We start from the raw sequence: 13,535 nt of genomic DNA, 5'->3' as shown, positions 1-13,535 counted from the left end.
ATTTCATTACTTTTTTTATTTAATAGTACATTGTAGGCAACTTCTTGTCAGAGCAGTTAGGTTTCCTTTGTTTTAAAGATGCATAGTTTCCTATTTTTTGAATGTACCATAAGTATTCTTCTATTGATGGGCATTTGGCTAGTTTCCATTATGTATGATGTTACAGTCAACTCCTTGTTGCCTTTTTACCTGCAGGTCTCTTTAATGTGGGAAACAAGCTGCTAGTAAGCTTGGATTTACTTTTTGCAATCCGAAACCAGATCAAGCTGGGAGAGGACCCCAGAGTGTCTGTCAGTGTTGTGCTGAAGTCAGTGCAGGAACAGACAGGTAAGGTCATCTTCTTCCCTTTTCCAAGGTTATTCTAAGCATCCTGAAAATTTTCAGTGATAGGCCTTTGTTATGTCCCAGAAGAGTCTGGTATTTTGAAAAGAAGATATTCTTGACTTCCTAATATACTCTTCCTTTTGAGTTTTATAAATGCCAGACTAACTTTGGAGAGCATGAGTCTCTCAATGCACCCAGGAATCTTCAGCAAGGGATCACAGTTGACTTTTAGAATCATATCCTTTGGTCATAAGTAGTGTGGCCTCACAGCATGTCATACTCATTGTGGACACACAGCTCCTGGATGTCTGCTAATAGTCCCAACCTTGTGCTGAGACCTGAGAGTGAGGATCATCCTCTTACTATCTAGAGGCTTGGCCCCTTTGCTATTCTGCTTCTGTTTGTGCTTTCCTCATCCCATTCCCACAGGCTCCAGTCCTTACTTTTTCCTGCTGTGAGTGGAGTGGAGCAAGATGCTAGCACCACACAGACCTGTGTTTGAGACTTAGCTCTGCTACTTAGTGGCAGTATGAGTTTTGCACAAGTTATTCTGTGCTTCTGTTTCTTCTGTGATTAAATGAGGATAATAATAGCTCCTGGTTTATAGAGAATTAAACTCATGTGAGAATTAAATTAGGTATCATTTTCAAGGCCTTCAGAACAGCATCTCGTACCTAGGAGATGCCTCATACAAGGCAACTGCCATTTCAATTGGAATAGTCCCTTAGGTTGCCTCTGAGCACTGGAAGGCCAAGTGTCTACCTTCCAAATCATTAGTATGCTTGGGTGTTTCTAGGGGAGAATCAGTGTTATAGGTTTCTGTTCTTGCTGGGCACTGCTAATCTCTAGTGCCTTCAGGTCTTCTTTGAACTTCTGAGTGTTCTTGCTGTCCTTCCAGAGAAGACTCTGACCTCAGAGGAAATGAGCCAGCTGCAGGAGTTGCTGTGCAATGGTTATTGGGCTTTCGAGTGCCTCACTGTGCGAGACTACAACGATATGATCTGTGGTATCTGTGGCGTGGCCCCCAAAGTGGAAATGGCTCAGAGGAGTGAAGAGAATGTGCTGGCCCTGAAGAGTGTGGAGGTAAGTGTCTCTCAGTCACCATGGGTGACCCTAAGAACTGTCCTCCCACTTTGGCAGCCACCTTCCAGCATGATGTCCCCAGGGATAGATGGCTCCAGTCCTGTCTAGGGGAAGCCAGTGTCTTTTTTCCTTGCACAGCCCAGGGTTTCATCTGAGGAAAGCCAGAAGGAAATAGGCATTTGTTAACTCATGTATACATGTAACTAGAGGCCCTTTTTAAACCTTTTAGTTATTTATTTTTTGGTGCTGGGGATTGGACCCAGGGCCTCATGCATGCTAAGTACACGTTCTACCATTGAGCTACAACCCCAACCCTTAGATATACTGTTTAGACCCTTGAAAAATAGTAGTAAAAGATGCAAAGTTTCTTTTCTCATGGATCTCACATTCTGATTTTGGGGAGATGGATAGGAAATTAATATTTGTCAGATAGTGATGGGTGCTGTGGAACACAGTAAAGCAGAGCAAGGGGAAGGAAAGGGTGGAAAAGGGCATTTTTTTGTTGTGTTTTAAATAGTTGGGAATATCTCTGAGACGATGGCTTTTGAGTAGAGATCTGAAACCATGTACCTTTGGGAAAAAACATTCCAGACAGAGGAGCAGCAAGAACAGGCTCTGAATCGTGCTCTGCTGGGCACAGTTGAGGAGCAACAAGGCTGTTGTGGCCAGAGTGAGTGGTAGAGGGAGTGTAAGAATGAATGAGGTTCAGAGGCTTCAGGAAGCAGGGCCCTACCTAGGGTCTCGTTAAGTAAGGATTTCCACAGTGAAATGGTCAAAGATATTGGAGAAAAAGAACAACCTAAGCTGATGTGGGTTCTAAACTGAAAATTTCCCCAAAAAATTAACGCCAAATTCGGATGTTATTATGGACTCATTGTAACAAATATCCAAGAAATGTATTACTCCAATCATAGGAGAAGAATACAGCAAAAGCAGATAATGTTTCCCCAATTTATTGTGTAAGACAATATTACTATTTAATTTAATAAAAAGAAGAAACTGGGACTGATTGTAGTCATGAATACGGATGTCAAAGTCCTGAATAAAATATAGCAATCATATCTAATAATGTATCAAGTAATGCATCATGACCAAGTTTATCACCAGAAGGCAAGATTGTTTTATCATTAGAAAATATATCAATGCAATTCACTATTTAGCATATTAAAGGAGAAAACTCATGCATAAGTAGTTGGGTATTTTAAAAGCTTTCAGTATGATTCAACACCCTTTTATGACAAAGTCTTAGCAAATTAAAAAGAATAAGAAAAGCTTGTACAGAATTTTTAAAAATCCCATAGATGATGCTTTCCTGTAATAAATCACATGGAGAAGTTAGGCATGGAGTGCCTCTTGGATATGCTAATAGTTGAGCTGAGGTTCGAGGTTTCTACCTCTGACTTCTGTCATAGTGAACTAGAGGACTGGGAGGAGATTAGGCACCAGACCTGCAACTCATGTGTTTACTTCCAGGGAAGATTCAGGAGCTCTGCAGAACAGTTTGGTATCTTTTGTCAAGGCCAGCTAAGCATATTAGGAACTTTCATGCATTTTCCTATCTCTTTCCTCCTAATTAGAAAAACAAAGCACATATACTGATCAAATGCTAATTTCTAATTGAAGGATGGTATGCATAACATGATATGTGTGTCAAAACAAGCATAATACCTCCTGAAGCCTATCTATCTATCTGTCTGTCTGTCTGTTTATGCCGAGGATGGAACCTAGGGCGGAAACTAGGGCCTTTGGCATGCCAGGCAGTGCTCTACCACTGAGTTGTATCCCCAGCCTTCCTGTAGCTTTTTAGGTGTTCCTTGTAGATAAAATGAACTAGATAAAAAACTTTATGTGAACCATTGCTTTTGTGCATTTTCTCACCAAATGGCTGTTTCCCCTCTCATTCAAATTGGCTTTCTAATGGTAATAGTAATAATAATGCCACTAAGAATTATTAAGCATTTTATTAAATATGCCTAAGTCTAATATTTGCTAAGTGCTTTACTGAATGACTTAATTCTTACAACTCTATGAGAATTTTATAGATACAGGCACTGAAGCCCATGGGGATTGGCCTAAGCCCACTCAGCCTGGTAGTATGGGTCTGAGATGTGCACTTGGATCTGGCCTGCTGACTCGAGCCTGTGCTGTTTAAGCACTGCTGGGATCACCAAGTAGGGTTTTGGAGCTCTGGTGTTTCTCATTTCATCTGACCATCACGGGACTTTTGTTTCCAAAATAGATAGAGGCCTTCCTCTTTGCAAAGCCTGCACATCTCCTAGTCATACCTGGCACCTCCCCTGTCCCAATCAGGGCTCCTCCATCTCGGCATGGAGTAGTATTCCTTCCCTCTCAGTTTGTAGCGTCTCTTCCCTTCTCTGGTATCAGTTACTTCTTTCTCGAAAACCAGGACTTTATTCTGCTTCTTTTGCATGTGAACAGTGGTGTGACTTGGAGGGGGGAGATGTTATGAAGTCTATGAGATAAAACAGGAAGTTATTGAAGGAAAATTAACAATGCAGTTAGTCACTGAGGAGACTGCTTCAGGGACTAATGATAATAGCCATTCCAGTTGGTATACTCAGTTGGTATTTCATGTCCCTAGCTGCTTGTGGAGAGGGTGGGCTCATTTGGCTCCCTTCCTAGGCAGGTGTGAAATGGTGGTGGTACACAAGTTTGCCCTTTACTCACAGCTTGCACTAAGCATCCTGTGAAGTGGTGAACAAAGAGGAATAAAATGGGGGAGATGCCTTTGTTGTAGAGCAGTCTCCCAGATTTTAGCACAGTGATTCTTAAACTTTTCAGTGTGGAGGGCTTGCTGGACCCCTCCCACAGGGTTTATGATTCAGTAGGTCTGGAGTAAGGGCAAAGACTTCTAACGAGTTTGCAGGTGATGCTCATGCTGCTAGTCCAGACCACTCACCTAGGGGAATTTTTTCAAATGCAAAACAAGGGGTAGAGTTCATACAGATTAAGACCCAGGTATTTATTTGCTTTTCATGGTCAGTGCTGGGGATTGAACCCACGGCCTCACACATGCAGATGCTAGATGCCTATAATAGATGAGTAATGCTGCCTAGAAGAGGAAATAGCTGTGTACTACACAAGGAGCCTGGGAGAGCCTTCTGAAGGAGGGGAGGAATCCACAGGGCTTTGACCAGTAGAATTTAATTAAATAGTGTTCTAATTATTCTTGCATCCAGGTATTGGGATTGAGGGTTGTGTTTTAGAATAAAACATACATTCACATTCTTGTTTCATCCCTAGCTCTAGTATCTCACCTCATAGATTCCCCCAGACTCATTTATTAGGACTTAACTAAAAAAATGTCTGGTATTATAGGCACTTAAACAGTAGCTCCCCTTCCCTTGCAGACTGTAAATGACATGAATAAAAGAATAGAAACAAAGGGACTTGGGGACTGTTTCAGTCTGGAAGAGTACTATGGCATGGAAGAAAGAAAACGCAATTGGGTACTGAATTGTCAAGTTCAAATTCAGAAGTAGGCCCACAGTGCATGGCTGTCAGACCCCATCCTTCACTGAGCCTTGGTTTCCCGTGTACATAACAAAAGGGAGAAGACTGTTGTGTTACTAAAATTCTGTGGCTCCTACAGCTTGCTTTTTTATTTTATCTTGGCCCTTTAGTTCACCTGGCCTGAATTCTTGGCCTCCAGTGAGGTGAATGTGGAGGACTTCTGGGCCACAATGGAGACAGAGGTGATTGAGCAGGTGGCGTTCCCTGCCAGCATCCCTATCACCAAGTTCGATGCCTCTGTTATTGCCCCTTTCTTCCCACCACTCATGAGAGGAGCTGTGGTCGTCAACACTGAGAAAGACAAAAGCCTGGATGTGCAGCCAGTACCTGGTAAGGCTACCTGGTGGCTGACAGGGGTCAGGGAATGAATGACTCACTCAGAGTCCAAGACATTGTCTGTGGCAAGACAGCATAGTGGTAGAGAGAAAGCCAGGCCCACCTAGAGGACTCCTTCTAGAAAGGTGATAGCCCATGACAAAAAGCCCCTAGAGTTTAAAGTCATGTTTGAGAGTTTTGAAGAGTTATCAGACTATGCCATAGAACACACACAGCTCCCTGTCAGCCCTCTAGGGTGTACTGCACTAAGTAGTGGAAATCTTACCAAAAAAAAGAAAAAAACTGATGATAAATCTCCAGTCCCAAAGATTTTCATTGAGAAAGTGTAGGGGAGGCCATGGAATCTGCCTTCAAAACTCATTTTTCAGGTGTTTTTGCAGATGGTTTGAAGAGCCCTCGACTAACTATACAGAGCATAATTTTCTGACAACGTGAGTTTGATTCCTTATTATCCCATTTAGCAGCTCTGTGACCTCTGGCAAGTTCATGGTCTTGAGCTTTTAACTGCAGCTCATAGTCAGAAGTGTTTTGCATCATGACATGAAATGATATCCACATATATGCATATGTGTATATATATATAACTGAAACAAAACTTTCACAAAACAGTACCTTTCTTTACCAAGTGCAATATGCTTTGTTTTTTATTTTATGTTTAAAATTCTGGATATGGCCTATTGGGTTGATTTCCTTAAGATACTGTGATCTACTGGTTCTCAAACATTGTTTCCAAACATTAGTTATTGAAGTTCTGTCTAATAGTTGCTGCTTCAAGACCCAGGAATTTTTTGTAAGACTACTGCACAGTTTCCTTGATAAGGCAGTTGGAGCATAGTATATAGAGAGCATTTTTAAAGAGACAGCTACTACTTCTCATTGCTGTAGGTGTAGTAAGTATCTGTCCTCTTGGTTCTAAAAAACAGAAGGATCTCATCCTTAAGCATGGGGGTAGGGACTGCCCATGACCTCTGCTGGTGGCACTGTCTCCCATTAGCACTGTTGTCTCTTGCAGGCAATGGCAGTGCCTTGGTGAGGTTGCTCCAGGAGGGCACCTGCAAGATTGAGGAGATTGGCTCCTACAGTGAGGAGGAGCTGCGGTACCTGCTGGGTCAATGTGGAATCCCCTTCGGAGCAGAAGACACCAGAGTGAGTGTCTGGGGCAGTGGTGGACTCAAGGCTTTGGGAATAGACTGGTTGGTTTGTGTTTCTAAGAAGCATATGAACATTTGTTAGTAGGCACCTGTGTTGGGCAGAGGGTGCTTGCTGGTAGTCAGGGAACCTGGGAGATAGCAGCAGCCAGATCGTGACTTCATGTAAGGTGTTGACCTCCAGTAGGTTTCCATCTGTTGAAAGTTGTGGGCCCAGGAGTTTTTTGTAAGGCTGCTGTGCAGTATCCTTCATTAGCCAATTTCATCAGCATAGTGTAGAGATACCATTTTTAAAATGACAGTTGCTACTTTTCTTGTTGCTGCAGGTGTAGTAAGCATCAGTAAGTAAGTAGTAAGACTCTGGGATCAAGAATCCTGACTCTAATTACTGTGTGTGACCTTGGATAAGTTGTCTTATATTTTAAACGTCATTTTTATCACTCATAAAATTGAAATAACTAAAATACCGGCCTCATGAAGTTGTTATAAGAAATGCACATTACATAGTGTCTGGTTTTCAAACTCTTAGAAAGTGGATGCTATTACATACACATGTATGTATGGGTTATATCAACCCATTTACTTTCCTTCATATTTCTGTAGTGTTAAAAATGTTATTTTTCCTTCAAATTCAGATTCATGTGTTAGCTCCTCATTGAAGGTTTCTCTGACCTTTAAAAAGCAGAAAAACCTAGGCCCCAGAGTCTGTCAGTCTTGCTGGCTTTGTTTGTGACCCATTCTTTTGAGCCTCCTGTTGCCTGACTGGAAGAGGTTGGGCTGGGTGGGGCTCCAAGGCCCTCTCTGGCCAGGCAGTTGATCCTTTTGCTTTTGGTATGGAGTAGGCATTTGGTGCTGAGCACCAGGACTGGTCCTTTAGCATTCACTCCTGCATTTTTATTTTGTCTTCCTTCTCCAGGACCAACTCTGCTTCTCCTTATTGGCCCTCTATGAATCTGTACAGAATGGAGCCAGAGCTAGACAGCCCCCACCTCATCTCACTGGGGGTAAGATCTATAAAGTGTGCCCCCATCAGGTAAGAAGATAACAAAGAGCAACTTGGGGTGAACTAACTAATTGTGAACTGCCCACACAGAATTGGAGCCAACTCATTCTTTGGGGGTGGGACTTTAGTCACCCTGCAGCCTGTGGAGTAGCTGGTGCCATCCTGTGGGCTGGTAATGGAGCTTGGGTCACCTCAGTGTGTGTTTATTAAGCACCCTACGATGTGCTGGACCCTGAGTCACCTATTAAGGGTAGAGGGGTAATAACAAGATGTTATTCCTTTCTAGTTGACCTCATTTGGGGGGGGGGGGAGTAAAGTCACCACAGCTTATGATGATAGCTCTAAAGAAACAAAATATGGGCCAGAGATACAACGGAACAGACCTTCTACCTACAAGACAGCCAGAGAAGGCTGAGACCTTAAAGGATAGGGAAGAATCCCAGTGTCAAGCAAGAGGAAGAAGTGTTTCCCAGCAAAGGGACCATTAGAGGCCAGATATCACAGAGCTTTAGAGGCCAGAGTAACTATTGGGATTTTTATTCTGAGTCATGGGGGACCTTTTGACTGGTGTTGAGTGGAAAATGGCAGTGGTGACATGGTCTGATTTTGGTTTGGGGAAGATATAACTCCATATCTATGTTTTAAAAGGGTGGACAAGGTAGGCACCAGGGTATCTCTGGGACAAGTTGTATACCTGAATATAGCCCCAGAGGATACCAAAACCAAGAGCCAAGTACTGAATATGGTGGTTGAGGCATGTTTCAGCAGAGCCTCAGTTCACTGAGATGTTGGGGTCAGCAGGATGATCTGGCTCTAAAAAGAGAATAAGGTTCTCAGCTACTTGAATAGAAGCTGTATCTTGAGGGAGATGCTTGATACGCTCCCGACCCCTCCTTAGCAGATCAGAGCCTGGGGTCATCTCATGAAAAGCACCTGTCAGCAGAAGGACTGTGGCGGATTGTCAGGGGAAGCATATCACTTGGAAGCAACAATTGGTTGGATGTGAAGGCAGAACTCTCCAGTATACCCAGAACTGTCCCACAGTGGAATGGTGGTGTGGAGGTGTTCACTAGACTCCACTAGACGTCCTACCTGCACAGCACATTGGGTTTTAGGGGTGGGAGGTCTTGCTCAAAATACAAATACTTTAGACTCAAGAGATTCTAATTTCTTAGGTTTGGGCTAGGGCCCAAGAATCTCCATCTTTACCAGCTCTCAGCTATGGGTGCTGTGTAGCTAGTATTGGGAACCACTAGATGACGCTTGATGGGGTGATGTGGAGGAAATGGGGTTTGGAGGAAATGTCCTGAAGCACCTTTCCGCCTAAATGGAGGGTAGAATGTCCTAATTCTTCTCTCAAGAGAGGATGAGCTGGTGAATTCATTCAGGAATGGAAATAGGAGGAGAGCAGAATGTCATGGATCCCACTGAATGACTCTGACTTTAGTCTTTAGTCATGAAATCTTCCTGGGAAGAGGTGAGTGAGGATCCTTTTCAGATTGCCTGCAAATTGGTTCCTTAATCCTGGCTGGGCCCTCCATCTCCCTACAGGTGGTCTGCGGCTCCAAGTATCTTGTTCGAGGTGAGAGTGCTCGTGACCACGTGGATCTGCTTGCCTCTTCCCGCCACTGGCCACCTATCTATGTGGTAGATATGGCCACACCAGTGGCCCTGTGTGCTGACCTCTGCTACCCAGAGCTGACCAGCCAGATGTGGGGGAAGAACCAGGGCTGTTTCTCTAGCCCCACAGAGCCACCTGTGGTGAGTCACTTTGCGCGGAACTAGAAAAATCCTTCAGGCTGACCTTGTCTCAGCCCCCAGTTCTTCAGGGGTCCCATCTGGGAGCCATCGCTTTTATCATTTTTCTTCACAAATGTTTTGTCTTCATACGTGGGAACCAGCATTGATTGCACAAAATTTTATTAACCTGTGTGTGTGAGGCCATGGAATGTCATGTATTGCATCTGAGGTATCTCATACATGGGTATCTTGTGTTAAAAGAAGTTGCCTTCCAGATAAGATAGAGAATTGGCATCTTTGAGTCATTGTGCATACTGACCAGCCCTGGGGCACGTTGTTTCATTCTGTATCTTAGATTTGTCCATGAGTACACTACATGGTATGCCTTTTCATCATGGGTTCTATTATTATAGTGTCCTGGTTTGTTTGGGGCACTTTCCTCCCTTGTTTTTTCATGTTGTCTAAGTGTCTTCCTTTCTTACAGTGTGGATCTGAGATATTACAGTTTCTTCCCTATATTCTAGTAGTACCTGTGCAGATTGTCTGTACCTCACCTTGATGTTGGGCTTCCAGACGCTGCTGGTGTCCCTCAATGAATGCTACTGCATCCTGGGTCTGGGTCCTGCGCAAGTTGGCATGGGTAGATCTGGGTGGCTGGCTTGACTTCCCGTGGTAGTCTGCTGGTGGGAAGGGGTGGTCCTGCGCCAGAGGCTAGGCTCTAGCGGGTGTCTGCCCTGCCAGGGGAGGGGTGGACCAGGCCTACTGTGAGCCTGGGTCCCGTGCAGGCTGGTATGGGCCCATGGTACACCTTTTGTGACATAAAGACACAGCGATTTTAGAAAACAGTGATTTTGCCTACAGAATGATGAGCTAAATAAACCACTATTCTTTGTAATTTAAAAAAAGAGGAGGATTGGGGTGTAGCCACAGTGAGGCCTTGGGTTCAGTCCCCCAGTACCAATCTGACCTGACCCTCTCCTTTTAAAGGGGGAAATTAAGACCTGGAGGAGACAATGGACTTAACCAGGACCACATAATAGATCAGTGGCAGAGTGCTTATCTCTGTGTCTTGGTATATCATACCAGGCAGTAGTTCTTACCAGAGGCACACACCTTCCAAGGCCCTCCTTTGGCCTTTGCTGGAAGAGATATTAGGAGGTACCAGGAAGAAGAAAAAATAGTGAGAGATGATTGTCCCTGCCAGAGTGCATTATGAGAGGCGAAAGCCTCTGGCTTTGCATTGGAGTTGACATTGTCATCACTCCCTGGGGCTCCTAAGCTCTAAAAATTTGTATAGGGGACTCCAGAAAGGTATCTTAGTCTCCCTCAGAGCCAGTGTCTCCAACTCCCTGCAGCCTGAATTAAGTAGGCACAGTGAAAAGAGCAGCTCAAGCATTCCAGTATCTATTGTGGAGGGTCCTATCCCCAATCTCACCTGAGGAAATGGGGACACAGAGGGAGAAGGGAGCAAGCTGGCCCAGGAGAAGGAGTGAGCAGTGATGCTGGGATTTAACCAGGACTAGCCAGCCTCACAGTCTGCTCTCACCTCCCACACAGGTTCTCCCTTAGTCATTGCATTCCCTCATGACTAAGTGACTTCTCATCTCTTCCAGAGTGTGTCCTGCCCTGAGCTCTTGGACCAGCATTATTCTGTGGATATGACAGAGGCTGAGCACTCCGTCCAGCACCCAGTGACTAAGACTGCCACGCGGCGCATCGTCCATGCAGGCACACAGCCCAGTCCTGGTGACCCCAGCTCTGGGCACCACTCCTTGTCCCTGTGCCCTGAGTTGGCACCCTACGCAAACGTCCTGGCCTCCATCGTGAACAGCAAACCGAACAATATCCGCCAGCGGCCCATTGCCTTTGACAATGCCACCCACTATTACCTCTACAACCGCCTCATGGACTTCCTCACCAGCCGTGACATTGTCAACCGGCAGATCCATGACATTGTGCAGAGCTGTCAGCCTGGCGAGGTGGTCATTCGAGACACCCTCTACCGCCTTGGGGTTGCTCAGATCAAGACAGAGACAGAGGAGGAGGGTGAGGAAGAAGAGGTGGCCGCAGTGGCAGAATAAGCCAGGCTGCTGTACAGGGATTGCACCATCTCTCTCAAGCCATAGTACGGCCCTTGCCCAATGCAGATCTCTCCAGGGGACCTGTAGAAGCAGTCACTTGTGGGAAGGGCCTCTGACTGCTGGGACTGACCAAAGAGCTTCCATCTCCTGAGCATGGTGGGGCCCAGGGTTCTTGCTTCTTAATCCTTTTGGGCTGAAGAGAGTTGCCAAGAAACCTCTCATTGGCCCTGAGAGAGCTTGGGGGACATGGTGTGTTTAAGCTGAAGGAGTGGGGCTGAGGGATAGGCTCGCAGTGGCTTCCTGGGGCTTGCTGCTGGTTGGGGTAGAAGCCTGGGTGGGCTGAGGCAGGAGCCCTTGCACTAGGTGGGGCAGCTGCTGAGGTATCTTCCCCCACCCCCATCTCCCCTGGGATGAGCCCTGGTTCTAGTCCTCTGGCCACATGAGCTCCTTAGCCTATTGCCTTGACTAGGGGCCTTGGTGCCCTCATTCACACTAGGGTTCTTGATTCTCCCCAAAGGAGGGATGCATTTTTCTCTGACTCTTCCTGTACCCACCTCTGGGGGAAGCTGGGGAGGGAGGGACAGTCAGCCACAGCTCTCTTCCAGGACTGTTCTCTGCCCTGAGTTTTGGGGAACAGAGTCCCCTTCCTGCTTTCCCTGGCCACTGCTGCTGCACCCTACATCCTCTCTGGGCCCTGGAACCCACACCACATAGGGGATGTGGCCCATGGTTGTGACATAACCTGGCAGCAGTAGGAAAACTCCCTTCTGTGAAGGGGAAGCAGACTGGGCCATATGGAAACAGCGGGACTGGCTCAAGTGCCCACAGTTTGCTTAGGGCCCGAGAATTGGCCAAGTACTTAATTTATTGAGAGGAGTGGAGTAGGTGGCTTTTCCCCCCTCTCTTCCCCAACAAGAATAAAGTTTATTAAATTATCTGGTTTTGATGACGCAAGAGCCAGTTCTATGGTCATTGTGTGTGGTACATTGTGGTGGAGTTCATGAGGTGTTAAGCTTATCACTTCATGTGAACAAGGGATAGAAGGAGGGCCCAGGGAATTTGCAGGCACTTGGGTGGCGCAAAGAACCAGAGACCAGCTGTGTTAATGCTGTTAGTTTAATGTTGACAGGGATGTCCACAGTATGATTGTTAGTTATGGTGAGTCAGCTTGGGGAGTGCATGCTTCTTGCTTGGTGCGGCCTGCCACACGCAAAGGTCCCCTGCCTTCCAGCCCGCGATGGGCAAAACACCCCTCATATAGCTGCCACTTGGCTCATTGTAGCAGTACCAGATCCAGGGTGGGGCGCACTGTGGAGTGAGAAGGCTGCGCGGGATAGAAGGCCTGGTCACACTGTTGCAAAGGAGCCGCTCTGCGGTCTGCAAGCACCTTCCACTCCTGCTCCACATGGTCAGAGCTGTCCTGCCACTTGCAGGGCTGCCTAACCCCGGGGAGCCTTATTTCTTCAATATCAGGGTAATTCCTAAGGACTTCATAGACACAAAATCAGTTCATTTCCATAGAGATTAGGAGGTCAGGCAAGTAGAGCGGTTCTTAGAGATGGGAACAGATTAAGAGAAGGAGCTGGGATTCCACTAGTTGGCATAGCAAATGTGAGGCCAACAATGTGAGAACGGTAGCTGGTGGGTGAGGGGCAGGGTTCAGCCCCAGCCCCTTCCTGGCAGTGGTAGCCCAGGCTCTAGAGTGGGGTCCTCAGTCCTCAGGATCCCTCACATCCCCAAGTTTCAGAGCTGGGCCGAGCTGTTGAGTGAAGTGATCGTGGGTAGAGTGTGTACATTCTCCCCACATCACCCTGTCCTGGAGAAGAGGAGAGGCAGGGCTCAGTCGGCTGCCTCAGCAGAACTGGTAGTTATTGGGCTGCAGCAGAGGCTGGGTGCTCTCTCCTGACTCACAGCAGGCCAAGTGCTCGCTAGAGCTCTCCTCCTCTGGCTCACTGCTGCTGCTGCTGCTGCTTGGCAGGTTGGCATAATCCTGAGAGTGGAGACGCCGGAGACAATCAGATTGGCTTCATCAGGCCCAGTCTTTGCTAGCCAACCACCAACACCCTGAGCACTTCCCCACTCACCTGCTCTCTCCTGTCCACTTGGGCCTGTTCTTGGAGGAGGGAGCAAATCTGCTGGAAGGTGGGTCTGCGAGTGGGCTCCAGGTCCCAGCAGGCCTGCATTATGCTGTATCTGGAGACAGGTTGCCCACATGAAGCTCCCAGTCACCCTGGGAACCATTATATACCCAGAAGTCCCGAGAACTAGTCAAAAGTGTGTTAGGAG

General features: G+C 46.4%; 2 protein-coding genes across 6 annotated transcripts in view; one reads left to right on the top strand and one right to left on the bottom strand.

The window, feature by feature from the left end:
• The window catches only part of Hmgxb3 (HMG-box containing 3), a 53,896-nt gene extending 41,693 nt beyond the window's left edge, over window positions 1-12,203 (top strand). For all 4 annotated transcript variants that reach the window (XM_046460472.2, XM_046460469.2, XM_046460471.2 and 1 more), the window contains 7 exons: window positions 196-327; window positions 1,223-1,407; window positions 5,052-5,271; window positions 6,290-6,423; window positions 7,342-7,458; window positions 8,980-9,189; window positions 10,782-12,203. In XM_046460472.2, the coding sequence (XP_046316428.1) occupies window positions 196-327; window positions 1,223-1,407; window positions 5,052-5,271; window positions 6,290-6,423; window positions 7,342-7,458; window positions 8,980-9,189; window positions 10,782-11,249 (1,466 nt within the window). In that variant the 3' untranslated portion in view covers window positions 11,250-12,203. The remainder of the gene's footprint in view (window positions 1-195; window positions 328-1,222; window positions 1,408-5,051; window positions 5,272-6,289; window positions 6,424-7,341; window positions 7,459-8,979; window positions 9,190-10,781) is intronic.
• A 144-nt stretch (window positions 12,204-12,347) lies between these two features.
• Window positions 12,348-13,535, bottom strand: part of Csf1r (colony stimulating factor 1 receptor) — a 28,603-nt gene continuing 27,415 nt past the window's right edge. For both annotated transcript variants that reach the window (XM_046460473.1, XM_046460474.1), the window contains exons 20-21: window positions 13,334-13,442; window positions 12,348-13,239 (exon numbers count right to left, since the gene is read on the bottom strand). In XM_046460473.1, the coding sequence (XP_046316429.1) occupies window positions 13,102-13,239; window positions 13,334-13,442 (247 nt within the window). In that variant the 3' untranslated portion in view covers window positions 12,348-13,101. The remainder of the gene's footprint in view (window positions 13,240-13,333; window positions 13,443-13,535) is intronic.

The sequence above is a fragment of the Marmota monax genome, unplaced genomic scaffold (assembly GCF_021218885.2).
Source record: "Marmota monax isolate L192 unplaced genomic scaffold, Marmota_monax_Labrador192_F-V1.1 WCK01_AAM20220418_F8-fsc00006, whole genome shotgun sequence".
NCBI classification, from domain to species: domain Eukaryota; kingdom Metazoa; phylum Chordata; class Mammalia; order Rodentia; family Sciuridae; genus Marmota; species Marmota monax.
Note: the sequence above shows the minus strand (reverse complement) of the source record. Positions and strands in the feature narration are given on the sequence as shown.